General features: G+C 45.4%; 3 protein-coding genes across 6 annotated transcripts; 1 reads left to right on the top strand and 2 right to left on the bottom strand.

The window, feature by feature from the left end:
* Positions 1–1,725: 1,725 nt before the first annotated feature.
* Positions 1,726–5,873, bottom strand: LOC147232470 (ankyrin repeat and SOCS box protein 15-like). 4 transcript variants are annotated; one of them, XM_086149311.1, is made up of 9 exons: positions 5,280–5,873; positions 5,171–5,208; positions 4,691–4,822; positions 4,441–4,599; positions 4,127–4,372; positions 3,292–3,463; positions 2,516–3,059; positions 2,270–2,423; positions 1,726–2,035 (listed from the first exon to the last, which is right to left on the bottom strand). In XM_086149311.1, the coding sequence occupies exons 1-9, from the start codon at positions 5,369–5,371 to the stop codon at positions 1,878–1,880; spliced, it is 1,695 nt and encodes a 564-aa protein (XP_086005437.1). In that variant the 5' UTR covers positions 5,372–5,873; the 3' UTR covers positions 1,726–1,877. The 4 variants fall into 4 exon arrangements, with proteins under 4 accessions (XP_086005437.1, XP_086005436.1, XP_086005439.1 ...); XM_086149310.1 differs by having other exon boundaries at positions 5,171–5,211; positions 5,280–5,853; XM_086149313.1 differs by lacking the exon at positions 4,127–4,372.
* Positions 5,874–6,382: 509 nt separating this feature from the next.
* LOC147232469 (ankyrin repeat and SOCS box protein 15-like) lies at positions 6,383–9,418 on the bottom strand. Its single transcript, XM_086148924.1, has 9 exons — positions 9,315–9,418; positions 9,176–9,270; positions 8,944–9,075; positions 8,490–8,654; positions 8,157–8,402; positions 7,792–7,963; positions 6,996–7,521; positions 6,726–6,879; positions 6,383–6,601 (listed from the first exon to the last, which is right to left on the bottom strand). Exons 1-9 carry the CDS (start codon positions 9,416–9,418, stop codon positions 6,402–6,404), a joined length of 1,794 nt encoding a protein of 597 aa, XP_086005050.1. The 3' UTR covers positions 6,383–6,401.
* A 4,881-nt stretch (positions 9,419–14,299) lies between these two features.
* Positions 14,300–18,843, top strand: hyal6 (hyaluronoglucosaminidase 6). The gene is made up of 3 exons (XM_086148785.1): positions 14,300–15,205; positions 15,840–15,929; positions 17,238–18,843. Exons 1-3 carry the CDS (start codon positions 14,300–14,302, stop codon positions 17,691–17,693), a joined length of 1,452 nt encoding a protein of 483 aa, XP_086004911.1. The 3' UTR covers positions 17,694–18,843.
* Positions 18,844–19,870: the final 1,027 nt, after the last annotated feature.

The raw sequence follows: 19,870 nt of genomic DNA, 5'->3' as shown, positions 1-19,870 counted from the left end.
CGCCTGCTTTAGGTTTGTTTCTCGGTTGTCGCGGAAACAATCAGTTGCCACCTGATCCAGTTTCGGGTAAAAAGTCCAGGTGACATGGTGGCGCTGTCATGCTGACCTCTGACCCCAGGGGAGGGAGGGGCTTCGGGCCGACTCTTAAAATATCAATGAAACTCCATCGGCGGATGCAGGAGGTTCGAAGTCCTGTCTGTCATTGCGCTACCATTTGTCTCAGGACACGCCGTTGCCATGGTGATTGACGTCCCAGGCCCACAGGTCCCATCCCAGTCCCTTCAGCGGCCACCAGATGGCAATGTAAACAACATAGCTGCTCCTCGATCACCCCCATCAATAATCGAGATTCTATCAATAATCTATTCACAATTACCCTCATCTTACAACAATCTGTATTCTATAAATAACTTATATTCTATCACTTATCTTGATTCTGATGATAATCTACCATCAGTTATCTATTCTATCAATACTCTTCTATCAATTACCCCAGTCTATCAGTAATGCTCATTTTATCAATAATCTATATCTATATTCCAATAGTCTCCCATAACATACCTGATCTTACAATTATCTCTACACTATCAAAAATCTATCTTATATCAATTATCTCAATTTGATCAATAATTTGTTCTATCAGTTATACACTATCGACTCCTCCGATCTATCATTAATTTATCAACTACCCCAATCTTCCAGTAATTTCCTTCTTCTTCTTCTTCTTCTTCTTTCGGCTTTTCCCGTTAGGGGTCGCCACAGCGAGTCAACTTTCTCCATCTAACCCTATTCTCTGTATCTTCCTCTCTCACTCCAACTACCTTCACATCCTCTCTCAGTAATTTCCATTCTATCAATAATCTATATTCAATCAATTATCTGGATTCTATCAATAATGTATGTACTATCAATTATCTACTATCAGTTATCTCTATTCTATCAACAGTCCTCGATCAGTTACCCCAATCTATCAATAATATCCTTTTTATCTATAATCTTTATTCCATCAATAATCTATATCTGATCTTTTAAACTTCGATCAACTACTCCAGTACATCAATAATATCCTATCAAATATCCCAATCTACAAGTAATCTCTATTCTATCAATAATCTATGTTCTATCAGTGATCTATTATCAATAATCTCCATTCTATCAATCATCTTGCCATTACATTCCTGTTGGAATCACATGCACAGCTGCACTTCCTCATGTGTCCACCAGGGGGCGCTGCAAGCCTCTTGTACTGGAACCAGGTGTGATGGTTTGGCGTCGCCATTAGCAACAAGCTATCAAAGAAGATTCTTGAACTTTATTTTTTATACTCCTGTCAGAGACTTTTAAAATAAAATGCCCTGAAAACAAAACAAAATTAAAATTCTAAGATAAAAAAAGTTTTTTTACAATAAAAACCCTAATGCTAGCCGGGGCAAGTAAACTCGCACATGTGCGCTGAACATCAATCATGTGATCACATAATTAACTTCGCTTTAAAGAAAGTTTTTGTTTGTATGGAATTGGTTGCCTGCTAGTGACTAGTTAGCTAAGCATAATGAATTGCAGCCTGTGGTAACTGTTAGCCTAAGTAACAGGAACGCAAAATACAAACAGGACATTGCTTAATGTTTTTGCTTTTGGAGGGTTGGAAAAACTGGCTAATATTTACCATAGGCCCACATTCATTGTGCTAAGCTAACTCCTTGGTTACCGCTCTAACAAGTGTGATTTTGGTTGTTTTTATTTTTAATAAACAAGCATTTACCAATAAAACCGTTGAAGAAGCAGCACAAAGATCGGTTCTTCCAGGACATCATAGAATTACCCCCACATTCAATGCACTTCCTGCTCCACAGGTGAGAAGAATGCGGAGAACATCTTCAGTCATCCCTGCAGACGATTTGGCTGTACAAGTCCTTGTCCCTGAACAACAGGAAGTCCTTGATCCTATCGGGTAGGGGGAGCGTCGGCACACCGCGGCAGCTCAGGTGCTTCCTGATGGCGATGCGGCTCAGGTGGGTCAGAGGGCGGGCGTTTCCTGCAGAGCACAAGCCCATCAGCCAGAATGCACTTCCTGCCTCTTTGGCACTTTTTTCCCGTCATCAAACTTGTATGCCCGTCATTTTTTTTTTTTTTTTTTTTTTTTTTTTGTGTTTCTTTCTGCTGAGTCTCCGGTTCTGAGTTTGATGTTTGTCAAAAAAAAAAAAGTTTATTTTGAAACTTAAACATGTCTCCCTGCTCTTGCCCTCCCCCCGCCCCCATGTGGACTCACCGGTAGTGCTGAGGATACCAGGCCACTCCTCCTGCTCCTCCAGGATCCTCCTCAGTTTCCCGCACAGAGATACAGGTCCAACATAGTCCAGGAGGATGGAGATGACTCTACCCGCCAGGTTCTCCAGCCAGGGAACACAGAGGAAGCTGCAGAACTGGACAAAAGGAAGAGACCATTGACCCCGAACAACAACTTCCTGAAAATGTACCTTCTGGACCCCTCAGGAAAGTACTAGAAAATACTCACGGGTACTTTCCCTTCTTGAACGTTTGAGTAGCCAGACTCGTCCAGGTCTTCCCAATTGTCGCCATGGTTACAGCAGAAGCACCTCGCAGCATCGTAGCCGTGGTTTAGCAACAGGCGCAGCATCACCTCGTCCTTCAGGCAGAACTGCAATGCCGCAGGGAACGCTATGTTGTTTGGGGTCGCCATGTAGCAGTTCACGTTGGCACCAGCCGCCAGGAGCAGCCTCACGATTTCGTAGCGTCCTGATCGGACGGCCACCAGGAGGCAGCGCAGCGGGTCCAGGTCCGGCTTGGCCCCGAACCTCAGCAGCAGATCTGTGCAGGTGGTGTCCCCATTGGAGACGGTGAAGAACAACGGTGTCCTCCTCATGTCACCGTAGTTTTCGGAGAGGTGGTGCGCCAGCGTCACGTTGATGTCGAAGCCATGCTGCAGCAGGAGTTCCAGGCAGTGGGCGTGGCCTCCGTCGGCGGCTGAATGGACAGGGCTCTGACCCGACAGGCGAAGGGCATGTCGGGTGGTGACCGGGATCAGAATCCTCAGGGCTCTAACAGAGAACAGGAAGCTACTTCAGAACACCAGCAACAGAGCCTCACAAATGGATGGAGGCATTGCTATGTCACTGTTTTCAAGAATTTTGGAGCCAAATTTGGGTGCAGATGTTCTTTTTTGGGGATCCAATAACAGACTGGTATTGGAACCAGGACGAAATCATAATCTGGACTCCTCAACCAAGGTCGAAAACAGCAGAACCTGTTTCTCCCCTTTGGCTGACTCACAGGTAGTTCCCCTCATACGCCGCCCGGTGGATTGGCAGCTGCGAACTCAGGTTGTGGGCATTGGGATTCGCTCCGTGCCGCAGCAGGATGTTGAGGCAGTCCGGGTTCCCCGAGCCTGCCGCGTCATACAGGACGCTGTCGCCGTTGGGGGCTTGTGCGTTGACGTCGGCACCTGAGGGCCAAAGAAGAAGAGGTTGGAAGGTTCAACTGGACCAGAATACACTGTTGTTCAGGCAACACAAGACCCGTGGAGGGAACCCTGGAGCTGAAGTATCCATTGACTAGTGTTGAGGAGAAGGGAACCAATGTCGATGGGACATTGATCAAAGTCCAATAAAGGTGTTGTGAACAATGACTACACAGAAGGACCCTGTCCAACAGCATGGAGGACAACTCAAAACTGAAGAAGCTCAAGAACAGCCAATGAGAACCTGGGAGAATTAGTGCTCTCCTTGTGGGAAGGGCGTCCTTAAAGTCGCCGAGGTCGCCACGACATCGACTGTTGGAGAGCAGACCCCTTTCTTTAAGAAAGCAAGGACCATTATTACCTGTTTTTAATATCCAACTATCGTTGGCGAGAACACATGGAAACCCGTCGCACTTAGTCTTTCGGAACCTTACGTTTTCACGTTTCTCAAGGAGATATCGAATGGAAAAGATATCGGGAAATCTCGCTGATTATTGAATTCCACCTCTAACGATATCGTACTTCTTTGTCATAGAATGTTCTTTTTGTGTTTCCCTACGAAGTACAAAGCACCTTTACAATCAGTGAAACTATGTCATAGCTTCCGTTCAATGGATTTGACCGATTTTGTGAGACGTGTCTGGTCACCATGTTGTATGAGGAGCTCCAGGAGGTCGGGGTGACTGTACTCGGCAGCGATGCCCAGCGGAGTCACGCCGTGCTGGTCGGTCTCCTCCACCCGTCCCCCGTGTCGCAGCAGTAGCTCCAGGACCCGCAGACCGCCGCCCCTGGACGCCTCGTGGACTGCCGTCCACTTCCTGAGGCACACCTGCCCCACCCTGGCTCCGCCTGCCAGCAGGCAGGACACCATGCGGGGGGACCCGCCTCGTACCGCTGCGACGGACAACACGGAACATGCCGGTTAGTAGGCGGGGGTTACCCAGAGGCGACGTCCATCGCACCTAAGAGCAGCGGTGACTCCTTCCTGTCGTTGGTGGCGTGAGGAGAAGCACCGTAGTCTAGCAGCAGCTGCACGTTGTCCACCCAGCCGGCTGTCACCGCCAGGGTCAGGAAGGTCTCGCCCTCGGACGTCGTCTCCTCCAGAGTAAGACCCAGAGAGGCTGCAGAACCACTCTTGTTATTACACATGTATTATACCAATAAGCAATGATCCATTCTTGCCGAAGTGAAGGTGTGCGCCCTCCCACTCACCGTGAAGGACCTTCTCCAGGATGGAGACCTGGGGCTGGACCACGGCCCTGTGCAGAGGGTAGAGGCCATCCTCGTCCGTCTGGAGGAAGTCAGCCAGCGAGTCGCTGAGCTCCTGCAGGGCCGGTAGGTCACCTGCAAGTATTGTCATGGTTACACCAGGGGACCTGGAACCCCGGGATACGCCAATATAACCATTAGCAGTCACAGAAGGTGATATTTGGAGGGCGGTGACCTGAAAGAGTCACTCGGGGTTGCTGGTTCTGCTTGGGGGGGGAACCATGCCGCTAGCAGGTAATAGAAAATATTGAAGTAATCCCCAAAAAATTATTGGAGTCTCTATGCTGACACTACCCTGCAAGTATCAGTACAACATCTGCGACCTTCCCATGCTAGTACGCAATGGACGTATCACTTGAAACGCTCGCTCAGGGGGCCGGCCCAACATTCGTTCATTGTGTTGCTTAGGGTTCTATCACTGACCTTGTTCGATGGCGTCTCGGAGCCGCAGGGCTTGGATCCTGCTGGGAGAGCGTGCACATCAAAGAGGGCAACTTGGAATGATCCAAACACATCGGGTTGGCGGCTGTACCTGGCAGGGTCTGCAGGGCGCGGACTTGAGATGGACTCCCGGAGAACCTCCTTGGCGGCGGGTTCTGATGGTCGGTTCTGGTCCTCATCCATCCTCAAACACCGAGATCACCACCTCGGCTTTTTAGAACCGTTCTCTTCACTGAGAGAGAACCCTAGGAGGTTCCATCCAACCCTTCTGCGGTTCTGGATTCGTGGACCAGGCCAACCCTCCACTCCTTGCCCCATGTGACTCTCCTCTCTAATGCCTTCAGATTTTCTCCATTATTTCTTCCCAGTTCTCCACCACCAGCTGAGTTTCCTGTCCAATCAGTGTTGAAGCCTCGCCCCCCTGGTTCGGAGCTGCTGCTCTCGGACCGAGTTATAGTACTTTTTGGTGACTAAGACTGTGTACTTGTACTCGCTGTACTCTATGCACTCGTCCTTTGGGTTTATATCCGAGGTAGAAGAAACACGAAAACCGAAGCAGAAGTCGAACCGGACAGAACCTCACCTGATGGAACCAGAGTCTGGACTCAGTGGTGGCTTGTTTTCCCTCGGGCTTAGCTCCCCCGTTTGCCCCCAACGCTCCCCCTTACTGCCCCAGCCCCTCCGAGTATTTATAGTTGTCACCTGTTCCTGTACTCAGCAGCCGTCACATGTGCAGTAATAACACAGTCGTTCAACAAACAAGTGCAGAGTCGCCGTGACCCCCCCCCCCCCCTCGTTGCTGGACGTTTTATTTGTTTTTATCAACATTCTTTTCAACGTCTCGTTATCACATCCAAGAAGATTTCATGTGACAACGGGCTGGGTTGACCCTTGACCCGGGAAGGGCTTTGGCTGTACAACTGTGGCAAATGACATCACAACATTGTGACATCACATCATCACACGCCGATGTCACAAGGTGACATCATCGCAGCTCGACGGGCTTGTGGAACTAAGACACCATGATGTCATAACATGACGTCCACAGCATGACCTCACAACACAGCATCATGACATCACAACTATCATTACCTCATGACTCCATGAAACTACATCACGGCATTGGTATGACATGTACATTTATTCATGAAGTACAAAATAGAACCCACAGGAAGTTGACGTACCAATAAAAATAACTCAAATAGGAAATAGATTAAGGCCCTCGGGTCTTGGGGGGAGCGGCGGCTGCGCTACGTTCGACGTCCTGCCCGGGGAGCGGGAGCTGGCGGTACAGTATGAAGCTCCTGATCCCAGGGGGCAGCGAGGTCATGACCTCCAGGTTGTTGAGCCTCTTCAGGGTTAGACGCCTTCGGACCTCCAGCCGGCAGAGGTGGGCGAGCGGACGGGGGGAGGCTGCAGAAGCGGGGGAAGAAATATGTAGGAACAAAGAAACCAGAGGGAGTTGGATCGTTGAGACATCTTCAGCTGCTTTGGGTAAGTCATTTTGAGATGTTCTGGTTCTGGGGTTGGGACTTACAGAGAACCTCCTGAATGAAGGGCCAGTCGCCATGTCCCTCCAGAACTCCCCTGAGTCTGGAACAGAGCCGCACCGGGCCAACATAGTCCAGCAGGACCCTGACCACTCGGCCCGAGAGGGAGCGGAGACAGCAGAGGCTCAGGAAGTCACAGAACTGCAGGCGTGGATGGAGGGGTAAATTGCAAATTCATCTTGCTCAATTCAGCGCCATTAAAGGGTTCAATATGAACCTTGCTCGGCTGACCAAGCAGAACTCTTCATGCCACTCACCGGGATTGTGTCCTCACTGCCGTCTGGCGCGCCGCCACTGTCGTCATGGCGACAGCGGAAGCAGCGCTCAGCCTGGTAGCCGTGGCTGAGCAGCAGCCTCATCATGGCCTCGTCCTTCAGGCAGTACTGCAGCGCCGTGGGGAACACCGTGTCGCTCACCACCCGGAAGTAGCAGTTCACATCCGCCCGGGCCGCCAGCAGCAGCCTGGCGATCTCGTGGCGCCCGGCCCGCACCGCCACCAGGAGGCAGCACAGTGGGTCCAGGTCAGTCTTGGCCCCCGCAGCCAGCAGGACTCGGGTGCACTCCACGTCACTGTTGGAGACAGCGAAGTACAGGGCGCTCCTCCTCATGTCACGGTAGTTCTCTGAGCTCCTGGTGCTCATGCGGTAGTTGACATCGAAGCCCTGGCTCAGCAGGAGCTCCAGGCAGCAGGGGTGACCCCCTTCTGCCGCCGAGTGGACCGGACTTTGACCCGCCTCTTTGATGGCCTTCTTAGAGGTCAGGGGTATCAGCATCTTCAGGACTCTGAAGGAAAGCAGCAGAAATATGTAAGAACCACGACAGGCTCTCCAGTGCTCGCTTTTGTGAACATCCACAGACGTGACCCATGATGTCCGGGGAGTTTAATGTTTCCAAGTGATAGTTCTTCTTAGATCCAAACTTGTGTCATTACTACAACCACATGATCTTTTGGTACTGCCTGACCTCCAAGTACCACTTAAACTCCAAGTACTGCGCACCACCTGGAGTTTCTTGGTTGAATAAAACAGGACAGTGCAAACTTTGGTTGCTCACTCGTAGTGTCCTGCGTACGCTGCCTTGTGGATGGGCAGGTGTCCCGTCAGGCTTGGCAAATTTGGGTCGGCGCCATTGTCCAGCAGCAGCTGAAGGCAGGCGGTGTTCCCTGACCCGGCGGCGTCCAGCAGGACGCTCTCCCCGGTGCAGGCCTGGGAGTTCACTCTGCTTCCTGGGGGAAGTGAGACGAGGAAAAGGAGAGGAACAAGTCATCAAGCACCTTCTCGCTTTCATCTCCATTATTGAATCCTTAAACCTAGCTTATCGGTTAGCTGCAGGAGTTTTCACAAACAACCTTACAAGATGGTGCTGCTCTGACAGGATGGTTTGTAATTGTCTGTTATCGACGGAAACGCCGGACTGACCGCAATTCACTAGAATCTCCACCGCGTGATAGTGCCCGTGTTCGGCAGCGACGGCGAGCGGCGTCATCCCCGTCACGTCCCTCTGGTTCACATGCCCGCCGTTCCTGAGCAGCAGTATCATGATGTCGGCGTCGCCCAGCCGCGCCGCCTCGTGCATGGCCGTCCACTTCTTCCCGCAGACCTGCTCCACCCAGGCGCCGCCGGCCACCAGGGCGGATGTCATCTGGTACAAACCTGTCCTCACCGCTGAAACCATTTATTAGTGGTTTAAGTGTCACAACATGCTAGTTAGCACCCTAGCTTTTTTTTTTTTTTAATTCACATTGCGGTTACCTAGCAACAGCGGCGACTCATTCTTCCCGTTGGCGTTGTTCGGCAACGCTCCGTGTCCGAGCAAGGCCGCCACATTGCGCACCAGGCCTGCCCTCACCGCCAACGTGAGCGCCGTCTCCCCGCCCACCGTCGTCCTGTCCTCCAGACTAAGACCCTGGGACGCCACTGAGGGTGAGTACACACACACACACACACACACACACACACACACTGGGAGGTCAGAGGGCAAATTCATGGGGAGCGGCGCCGCCACAGCGGGTCGACCTCCTGGCAGAGAAAGATTGTAAGCTAACAGGGGACATCAGCTGTTGGTGGTGAGCGCTCCATGGATTAGCGTTCCCCGGATTAGCATAATTCCGGGGAGCTGCTCTTATCCAGTGGCTCCTGTCCCCACCGGCGCTTCATCTGATGGATTGTTCGGTAAATCCCGAAGTAATTCTGAAAGACGACTCACGGCGGAGGACGACGCCCAGGACTTCGGGGTCGGGACAGGATGCGGCGCGGTGGAGGGGGAGCCAGCCGTGGGCGTCCCGCTCTCTGAAGGCGGCGCCGTGACCCAGCAGCTCCTGCAGGATGGAGGCGTCGCCTTCTCGAGAAGAGAGGAGGACACGGTCACCCTGGGTGACGCCATTTCCTGTGCACCCCCGGACCCCTCAACGGGGTCGGTACCGCTGCTGCAGACATACCCTGCTCAATGGCGGCCAAGACTCGGAGATTCCCGTCGGTCGGCGGCGCTAAGCTAGCAGAAGGGGGCGGGAGGGTCGGATTTGATTGGATGTTTCTGATGAGGAAAAGGGGGTTGGGGATGACGATGGGTGGGGCTACCTGGCGGCGGATTTAAGGAAAGCGTCCTGGCAGGAATCCTGGATGCCGCGCTGGATGACATAGCCATCAAGCTCGTCTTCGCCGTACTCTTCGTATGTGTTCATGACTCTGGTGGCCAGGAAGTAGAGATTACACACACACACACACACACACACATACGTCAAATCACTATGAAAACAGATGGTTCTGTGGCGGGTGGAGGCAGGGTACTTTCAAAAATGAAGTTCTTGCAAAATTAGCTCAAATTGGCAATAATGAGAAAATAATGAGAAAACAAATGGAACATTCGCTAAAGAATTCCTAATCTCGAAATGATGAAAAAACTGTTAAAAAAAATCTGAATTTGTACTTTTTTGTCTTAAAATCAGCAAGAAAAAAAAAAAAATTTACAAATAAAATAATGAAAAAGAATACAGGAAGCTTCACCAGCAATTTAAAATAAATAATCTGACAATGAAAATAAAACCATCAGGAAATATTTCTGAAAATTCTGAAATTCACAAAACTAATCAAAACAGCATAAATTAGAAAAAATAACCTACAATCCCCTTGGTAATGAAAAAATTGCACAAAGATGCTGATTAGCCCGAAAATCGGCCAAAAAAATACCCAAAATGAGAAAAAAATAGAGAAATTAGAATTCCCTGCAGCCTCGTCCCCAGAATCCACAAAGCCAGAGGTGAAGCTCTTTGCAGATGACGCAGTGATGGCTCACCTACCGGGTTTTCTGTCAGCGTGGCTCCAACTCTGCTGTTTTTATATTTTGGGGGGGGGGGGGGGGGGGGGGGGGGGTGTTGGGGGTGTTGACCTGATTTCCGCAGCAGGGGTGTGTAAGCTCAGGGGGGAGGCTGACGACACACTGCGCTACCATTGTCCCAGCTAAGCCTGGTCTGTGGCTCTGACATCCTTGCAGAATCAGCCAGGGGACTATTTTCTCTCCTGCTGATCCCTTTCAAAACAAATATATATATATATATATATATATATACACATGCATAAGCTAGAGCCTCGGCTTACAAATTTAATTTGTTCTGCAACTCTGTTTGTGAACCGAATCAGTATTTCCGGAAATCCCATTGATCCGTTTTTCAGCCCCCAAAACACATACTGCGCTCTTTTATGGGGTATTAGAGGCAAAAATACAGGAAGTAAAGATAACTTTAATTATTACTGTATTGCTGGTCTTTTCTCTTGTCAGCGCTTGTACTCTGCATTTTCTTCACTCAATTAGTAAAAATAAAACACACATATATCTTTTTGTTTATTTTTAGCCGGTGCGGCTTACAGTCAGGTGCGCTCAATAGTCCAGAAAATAGGGTAAACAATGCAACTCAGCACGCCGCTACGCTATGACGTCACAACGTGGAACGCCTATGACAGGTCAATTTCAAAATTTGATAGAAAACTCTTGTTAATTGGCCAATTAGTTCGTGATCAGAGTTGTTCGTAAATCGAGTTTCTACTGTTTTCACGCACATGTCTTTTTGTAAATTGGCAATTGACTAATGGAACTAACTACAGGAAGGGATTTAAAAAAAATATTTTTTTTTATTATCATAGTAAATGATAAATTTAATTTGACAGCAGTAAGATTGCATATTTACTCACTCATTTGTTTGTGCGCTGTGAATTGCTGTGTTTTCCCCTGCAAGAATCAGGTCATTGAATGCATCGCAGGAGGGCTCTCTAAGGACCCGCCAGGCGGAAGTTGCAGAAAATGCTATGGATAATTCTAAAAAAAAAACAAAAAAATGTAAAAGTACTTTAATCACCAAAAAAGTCTTCTGGAATGGCAGCAGTACCTCAGATTAGGATCACAATTCTTGCCCAACAAATTGGTTGAATGACAGCATGCTAGCCGCAAACAGCTGCTCACCGCTAGCTGAGATCCGTTACGTGATCAAACACATCTGAGCTCATCATTGGCTCTCTGCGCTGTGACGGCGGTGAAGGGATGCTGACCTTCCAGGAGGAGATGCGGGGTCGTCGCCATAGAAACTGAGTTTTCTTGGCGACACCAAGGAGGGAATGATGTTATAATGGTGTTTTGGTTCAGGAACTTTAAAAATATATGACAAGTCAGTTATCAATAACAGACAAATGCAGTACAAAATTATGCACAAAAGTACAAACTTCAAATGAAAATACATGATACTCATAAAAAGTATACATTTGAAGTACACATCTTCAAGAATATACAATTAATACTGTCTCCTGTTGACATTAGAGGGTGAATGTATGGATGATTGACAGCTGACCAGTGGAGGTTGGATGTAATTGGTCAATAGAACCTCACTTGAAATTGAGCAACAAAAAATCTCAGATAATTGTTGCCTTGACAACGGTAATTTCGTGTTTTCATGCTGCAGGAATGCGCTCGTGTGAAACCACACACATGACTTATCTGCATGCTGGGGAGTTAAATTATGAGTCTGACTCAGAGTTTCTGCAGCTTTCAAACTGCAGAAAGCCTCTGGAACACACACATATACACCCCCCCCCTCCCCACACACACACACACACACTCTGGCATGGTTCCTCATCCCAACCAAATAGAAAGCTGATAAAAGTGACCAGTGATCAGTGATCGTGTTCAATTATGAATTCATTCATTCATTCGTCAATTGCTTCTCTTAGCACGACATTAGATCAGCCTGGACCAATCACAGGGCTGCATATAGAAACCTACAACCGTTTACTCACTCATTCATAGGTCATATGAAGACATGCACTCAGCAGAGAGAATACATGATTTTATCACAATGTGTGTGTGTGTGTGCGTGTGTGTTTGTCTGCGTGGTCTCCGTGGTTACAGGGCTGCCTGAGTGGCTTCACCGCACTTTTGTTTGGATTGGCATTGCTTGAGGTGTGTGTGTGTGTGTGTGTGTGTGTGTGTGTGTGTGTGTGGCTGTGTGTGAGACGCGGATAAAGTTTCCGATCAATTACTTCCAGGAAAAAAGGCCTGGAAGCTCCGTGGAACTGTGGGTCTCCCACCACCGTGAAGCTCTGGCGCCGTAAAGCGCCGGGAGAACCAACCGGGCCAGAACCCCCCCCCCAACACACACACACACACACACACACACACACACACACACACACACACACATTACCTCACAATTTACAGGAGTGAAACGAAAGACCTCTGCAGAGATTTAATGTAATAACAGTATAATAAACACTATTTATCTATATATGTTTATATTTAGATATATTCTGATTTTAAGATATATCAATCAAAGGTGGAAAGAAAACCAAATGTTGACAACAATTTGAAAGTTTGTAAGTGTAATAACAGGTTAATTACCGCAAAGAGCTGTTAAGTAGTGTAATAACATGGTTATTACAGCAGTGTTTTAGGGGGTAATTAACGGCGTTAATCGGCGCGGTAAACACGGGCAGGCGCTTGACGAAAGAGCGTTAACGGGGGAGAATGGAACTTCTCAAGGAAGTTTGGAATCCGCACATCGGCTGTTATGCTAATGGTGGCGGCGGCTCCACACGGACTGCGGGTCGGAGTAATGGCTCCCACATGTTCCGCTTCAGGAGCGGGGTGGGGGGGCTGCGGTCGGGTCGGGGGGCGTCTGAGGGGCCGAGGCCCATGATGGCGGCGGTGGCGGCGGCGGCGGCGGCTTCATCTCCTCAGATCCCTGGAAAGATGAAATGATTTGGAGGAACCCCAGCCTGCTGTGGTTTCCAAACTCCCTGCTCCCCCCTTTCCTCACTCTCTGGTTCCTCACAGGAGGGGATCGTTTTTTCCACGCCGTCCTCAGAGGTGAACAGGGCCGCCGTGGTTCCCCCCCTGTTTTTTACGGTAACTCAGGAAAAACCGAGGGAGGGGAAGGAGGGACGGCAGGGGGAGTAACTGGACTCACAAGGAGACTTGTGGGGGGAGTATATACATATACATATATGTAAATATGGATATATATATATATATATATATATATACATATCAATGTTATATAAGCGATGTGTAGTACATTGGTGAGGATGATACACAACACTAGCATAATATATACAATTATATATATGTATATATTTATTTATATATATATATCCTGTTTATATACACATCAAATACACACACTTGATATAGGTTATACGTATACATTATACATATACACAAAGCTACATATATATGTATCTATCGATAGAAATATATAACTATATACATATTTATATATGAAATATATATAAATTTCCCCTTTTTAGATACGTGGTACATGTATGTAATTTAACATACATGTACCACAATATTATATGTGTATCTATATATATATATATATATATAAACAATTTTATATTGTGAAAAGTCACATACATCTGCCTATCATAGATAGGTTTTAGATAGGTGTATACATTGAGACAATATTATATATATTCATATGCAATATATGTATATGTGTATATATACATATACATATAGACATAGACACACACAAACTGTTATATTTATATACAATTTATATGTACATCACAGCTACAACATCAAATATATATATATACAATGTTTAATACATGTTATGGGTATGACATTTTGTATATATGTTGTACATTGACCTATTGTGGATAGGTTTTAGTTATGTCTAGACAATTGATATATATATATGCATTTATACGTATATTTACACACACACAATTTCATATTTATACACACAAATCATATATTTTCTATATGTACATACAACATTATAAATGTATGGATATATATTTTTTGACGATTTTACAAACAAATCAAGAAAACGTTTGGTACTATTTGGAATAAACCATTCTTGACGAACGCAACGGAGGATTCAGGGTTAAGAGGAGGGTAAGGTTCCGGGGGGCCGGAGAGAACGGGGTCCCCTTTGCTCCGCCCTCGGAAAACAGACGACCTTTGTGTACCCCCGTGGAATCTGGAACGCCCCCTCCCCCCGCCTCCCCCATTGTTCCCGTTCGCCCCCATGAGCACCCGCTAATTGCTCCATGAGGAACCTCGGGGGAACATGGCGCTGATGGGTGTCCTGGTCCTCGCCTGGCTGCTGGGCGGTGGCGTAGCAAAGCCGGCAAGGGCGCCACTGCTCCCGCACCGGCCCTTTGTGGTGGTGTGGAACGCTCCAACCGAGTCCTGCCGCCTGCGCTTCAAGGTGGACCTGGACCTCAGGATCTTTGACATTGTGGCCAATCAGAACGAGACCCTGAGCGGGCCCAATGTCACCATCTTCTACCACAGCCACCTGGGGTACTACCCCTACTATTCCAGTGCTGGTGCGCCTGTCAACGGCGGCCTCCCGCAGAACCAGAGCCTCGCCAAGCACCTGAGCAAGGCTCGTGCCGACATCGACAAGCACATCCCCAACAAGGACTTCCGGGGCCTGGGAGTCATCGACTGGGAGAACTGGAGGCCCCAGTGGGTGCGGAACTGGGGTTCCAAAGATGTGTACCGGAACAAGTCCAAAGAGCAGGTCCGCTGGCTCCATCCCGACTGGCCAGAGAGCAAGGTGGTGAAGGAGGCAAAGGAGAACTTTGAGCGCGCCGGAAGGGCCTTCATGAACCTGACCTTGGCACTGGCCGAGTCCCGCCGGCCCGCCGGACTCTGGGGGTTCTACCTGTTCCCCGACTGCTACAATTATGGCTACAAGCAGCGCCCGCTAGGCTACACGGGCGAATGCCCCAATGTGGAGCACTTGCGGAACGACCACCTGATGTGGCTTTGGCGCTCCAGCACAGCACTCTACCCATCGGTTTACCTGGACCTGGAGCTGCGCTCCTCGCCGAACACCGTCAAGTTCGTCCACTACCGGGTTCGGGAAGCGCTCAGGGTCGCTGCCATTGCCCGGCCCGACTATGCCCTGCCCGTCTTTGTCTACGCCCGTCCGTTCTATGCCTACACCTTCCAGGTTCTGTCTGAGGTATGCTCATGTCCTCACAGAGCGATTGCATGAATTATTATCTCCATGTCCACGAAGAACAAACAGAACAAAATCATTGTCCACAGCTTTCACTGAAGAGTACACTTGCAGGCATTGGCTTCCAAGGTTCTCCAGTGTTCTCCAGTTTTCCATTGTGTCCTCCAGTATTCTCTGGTGATTTCTCTTCTCCTATGTTCTGTATCTTCCACTGTATTCCCTTGTGATTTTCAGTGTTCTCCTCTGGTCTCCTACATTCCCCTATGTTCTTCATGGCTCTACTGTTTGTCATATGTTCTCTTATGTTCTCTCACATTCTCTTGTTTTCTATTGTGTTCTCCAATGTTCTCAGACCTTCTCCTGCGTTCTTCCACATGTTCTCTTACATGCACCTGTGTTCTCCAGTGTGGTCTCATGTGTTCTTCAGTGTTTTCCCGTGTTCTCCTTTGCCCATTGCAGTTCCCTGCCCTGATCGGGCGGACCCACCGGTCGAGAACCAGTTCTTCTCCAAGCTAAATCCTTGAGAACCGAGAGGATCGTCGGTTCTCAGAGGTGGAACGGACAGGAAGGACTTTATTGGCGGGATGGTTTGTCTTGAGAAAATTTACCCTCTTCCCCTCTTCATCTTGCTCCTCAGAGTGACCTGGTCCACACCATAGGAGAGAGCGCCTCCTTGGGAGCATCAGGTGTGGTCCTCTGGGGCTCCTCGGAGTACGCCCGCTCTCAGGTAAGCCATCATTTTTATCAATGCTATTATTATTATATCCCTGTTATTGTCATTTTGGTTGTCCATTCTCACCCTTGCTATTTTTTTTCCCATTCTGCATTCTTATCCGTGATGTTGTTGTTCACTCTGCTGTCTATTTATTTGTGAATGCCCTTTGCTATGGGCCCTTTGCTATGCCCTATATTTTAATTGTCTTCCGACTGTCTCTCTATTTATATTTATATTCAATTTATTGATGCTATAACTGTTACGCTGCTGTGATAAAAGAATTTCTCCATTGTTTTGTTACTATTATTTGTTATCGTTATAATTAGCGTTAGCATTAGCTTTAGTGCGTATTGGAATTCTTTATTATTTCAAAACTCTTAATACTCTGACGATACATTTCTAAATGACGCGAAACCAGAAAAATTCCTGTGTTTTTTTGTTTTAAATTGATCATAAAATTATAAATAATTCTGCAATTTTATTGAAAGGGAAATTATTTTTATGTATGAACCATTAAGAAATATCATGCAGTTTATGGAAATTAAGAAAATAAAAATGTGAAAAAAGAAGATTCTGATTGAGCAGAACCAAATTTGAAGTCAATATAAAAATATAGACAATAAAATATAAACAAACTACAAAGAAACAGACAGAATAATAAACAACAGATAGACAAAATATAAATATTCAAATAAACAAAGTAGAAATTTGAAACATATTGATCAATTAATTAGTTTAAAACAAACAAATGAATAAATTAATGTGTGAAAAACAAATATATGATAATATGAAACATATATAATAAAATAACATTTGAAAACTTATCAAATAATTAACAAAAAAAAATCTATTAATTGATTGAATCAGTTAGAAAAATAAAGAAAGAAAAACAAATGAAATGCAAATAATTGAATCAGCAGAAATATCTAATTACATAGGAATTCAATCATAAATAATGAGGAAATTATGGATTAGATATATATTTATGTTATATGTCGTCACCCTCTTTAAATAATCGTTTAAGTAATTTTTTTCAGATTTTTCAGGAAACAAAAAAAACTGAACCATTTAACACACTCTTGACAAAGGCAATTTCTACTAAAGGGGTAGAATGGCAATCTGTTTAACTGAGGATGTAGGCAATTTTGCCAGAGGTGGTCAGCATCATGAGGAGATGATTCAGGCATAAAATATTTTTGTAAAAAAATGACTTAGGCGATTATTTTAAGAGGGTGACGATATGTATTTTTTGAAAAGTTACGTTGGAGATTAAAATGGCCAGCCTGGTGTCTCGCTGCCTCTTGGCTCCGCCCCCTACAGGCCAACTGCCTGGTGGTGAAGAAGTACATCGACGGCCCTCTCGGTCATTACGTGGTGAACGTCACCGCTGCCGCCAAGCTCTGCAGCAAAGCCCTGTGCAAGAAAAATGGCCGCTGTATGCGCAAGAGCCTGGACTCGGGGGCGGGGCTTCACCTGAACCCTCGCTCCTTCGCCGTCCGCCGCAGGCCCACGGCTACGGGGCGCCGCTTCCGCGTGACGGGCCGCCTCAGAGTCGCCGACCTCATGGACATGAAGCAGAAGTTCAGCTGCCAGTGCTACCAGGGCTGGACGGGCATGTACTGTGAGCTGCCGGAAGCCCCGCCCCCTCATGTCCAGGCTCCGCCCCTTTTCCTACCGGAAGGCGTCCTTCGCCTCGTGTCCCTCCACTTTTCCTGTGTCTGCACCATCTCCTTCCTTGGGATCCTGCTCCTCCTCATCAGGTGCCTTGTTCTCTAGTGGCGGTTCTCCTCAACCAGACGATATCATCTTAAAGGGCCACGTCTTAAAGGACGTTATGTAGCTTAGCACAATGAATGGAAGTCTATGGTAAGTGTTTGCGCTACGGTTTGTTTTTTTCATTGTTTTCTGAGGACGATATGTAATTCTTGAAAAAAACAAAGTGCAAAAACATTTTGAAAAATTGAGGCCAAAACTTCAAAAATCATTCAAACAAAGCATATAAAAAGTATTTTAAATTTTGGTTTGTGATAGGAGGACATTATGTAGCTTGGCACAGTGAATGGATGTCTATGGTAAGTGTGTGCGCTACTGTTTGTTTTTTTCATTGTTTTCTGAGGAAAAAATGTCATTCTTGAAAAAAACAAAGTGCAAAAATATTTTGAAAAATTGAGGCCAAAACTTCAAAAATCATTCGGACAAAGCATTTAAAAAGTTTTCTAATTTTTTTTTGTGATAGGAGGACGTTTTGTAGCTTAGCACAATGAATGGTAGTCTATGGTAAGTGTTTGCGTTCCTGTTTGGTTTTTTTTTCTTGTTTTTATGAGAAAAAAATCTAATTGTTAAAAAAATGAAGTGCAAAAATAATTTGAAAAATTGAGGCCAAACTTAAAAAAAAAACATTTGGACAAATCACTTAAAAAGCATTTTAAATATTGGATAAATACCAACAAAATGAAAATGAAATGAAAGCCAAGTGGAAGCATTTTAATCTTTATTTTAAAAATCCGATTCTTGTGACCGGAGAGTTTCTTTTGTTTCTGCTGCTTTATTTTGAACTTGCTTTGAATATGCTGTCATTGCCATGAGGTTTGTCTTTTGTGCAAGTTGGTTTCACGAGTTCCAAAACAACTTAATTACAGCTGTTCCTCTGCCGCCGCCACTGACTCAAGACCAAACACAAAGAGTCATGTGACTAGTTTCATCAGTGCAGGCCGGATGATTGACAGGGATGGCAGGTCATGTGACCGTAGTTGGTCTGGAACAGGAAGTCCCTTAGAAATAACAACCATGGCATGAAGTCACTTGGCAGGAAAACTGGCAGGAAAATCTCCCATGAAAAATCAGAAAATTGTAAAAATCAAATGAAATATATGGAAAAATTGACAAGAAAAAAATAGGAATAATTCTGTAAAAATAAAATTTTACATTAATAAAATAATCAAATAAAATAAACTAAATCACACAAAATTAAATACAATTTTATTATGTCCAACTGTCAAAATTGAAATAAAAATGCAAAACACTCTTGTTTCAAAAATCAGACAAGATTACACAAAAGAAATAAATGAAAAATACAATTTACAAAATGTGATTAAAATACATAAAGTCGCGCAAAATATAATTATATCATGTTTACATACAATCCTAAATATAATCACACAAAATTTATTTGGATAAAATTAATCTGAATAACAAAACAAAAAGACAGCATGAAAAAAAATCAATTCAATAGTAAATTCAACCAAATAATTATGATTGGGTTCAATTAGAATGTGAAAAAACACAAATATAAATGGATTAAATGAAAATAAATCAAATCAAAGAAAAAGAAAAAAATGTGACAAAGTAAAACAAAAAAAAAATAATCAAACAGAAAATAAAATTTAATTACAATTTAATTATACTGAAAGAAAGAAAGAAATAATGTTTGAATTAAAAGAAAAGAAAAGAAAAGAAAAGAAAAGAAAAGAAAAGAAAAGAAAAGAAAAGAAAAGAATAAATGGAAATAAAATGGATATGGACGAGGTTTGCAGGTTCATTAATTTATAAAAAGAAGAGAATATAATGAATAAATAAGTCAAGAAATAAATAAAGACATGAATGGGGGCTGAATAATACATGATGTAAAATCATTACACATGTTTATTTTTATGTATACATACATACACACATAAATTCATAGATACATTACATACACATACGTTTGTATTGTTTGAAAACATGGGAGCCTATTCATACACATACAATCATACATGCATACATACTGTAGATGCATATTCTTAATTTATCAATTAAAAACAAGGTGATCATCATTTTTTCTCAGCAACTTCTTTTTTTATTATTTATTTTTTAAGATCCTACAGAGACGCATAATCATATATGTATATACTCACATATAAACACGTACATACATATATGCATGTATGAGTATGTAATGTATGTATGTAGGTATG

Source organism: Fistularia commersonii, chromosome 7, assembly GCF_037954325.1.
Source record: "Fistularia commersonii isolate RoL2024-O1a breed Wild chromosome 7, RoL_Fcom_v1.0, whole genome shotgun sequence".
Lineage (NCBI taxonomy): Eukaryota > Metazoa > Chordata > Actinopteri > Syngnathiformes > Fistulariidae > Fistularia > Fistularia commersonii.
The sequence above is the reverse complement of the archived record's forward strand: the minus strand, read 5'-3'. Positions and strand labels throughout refer to the sequence as shown.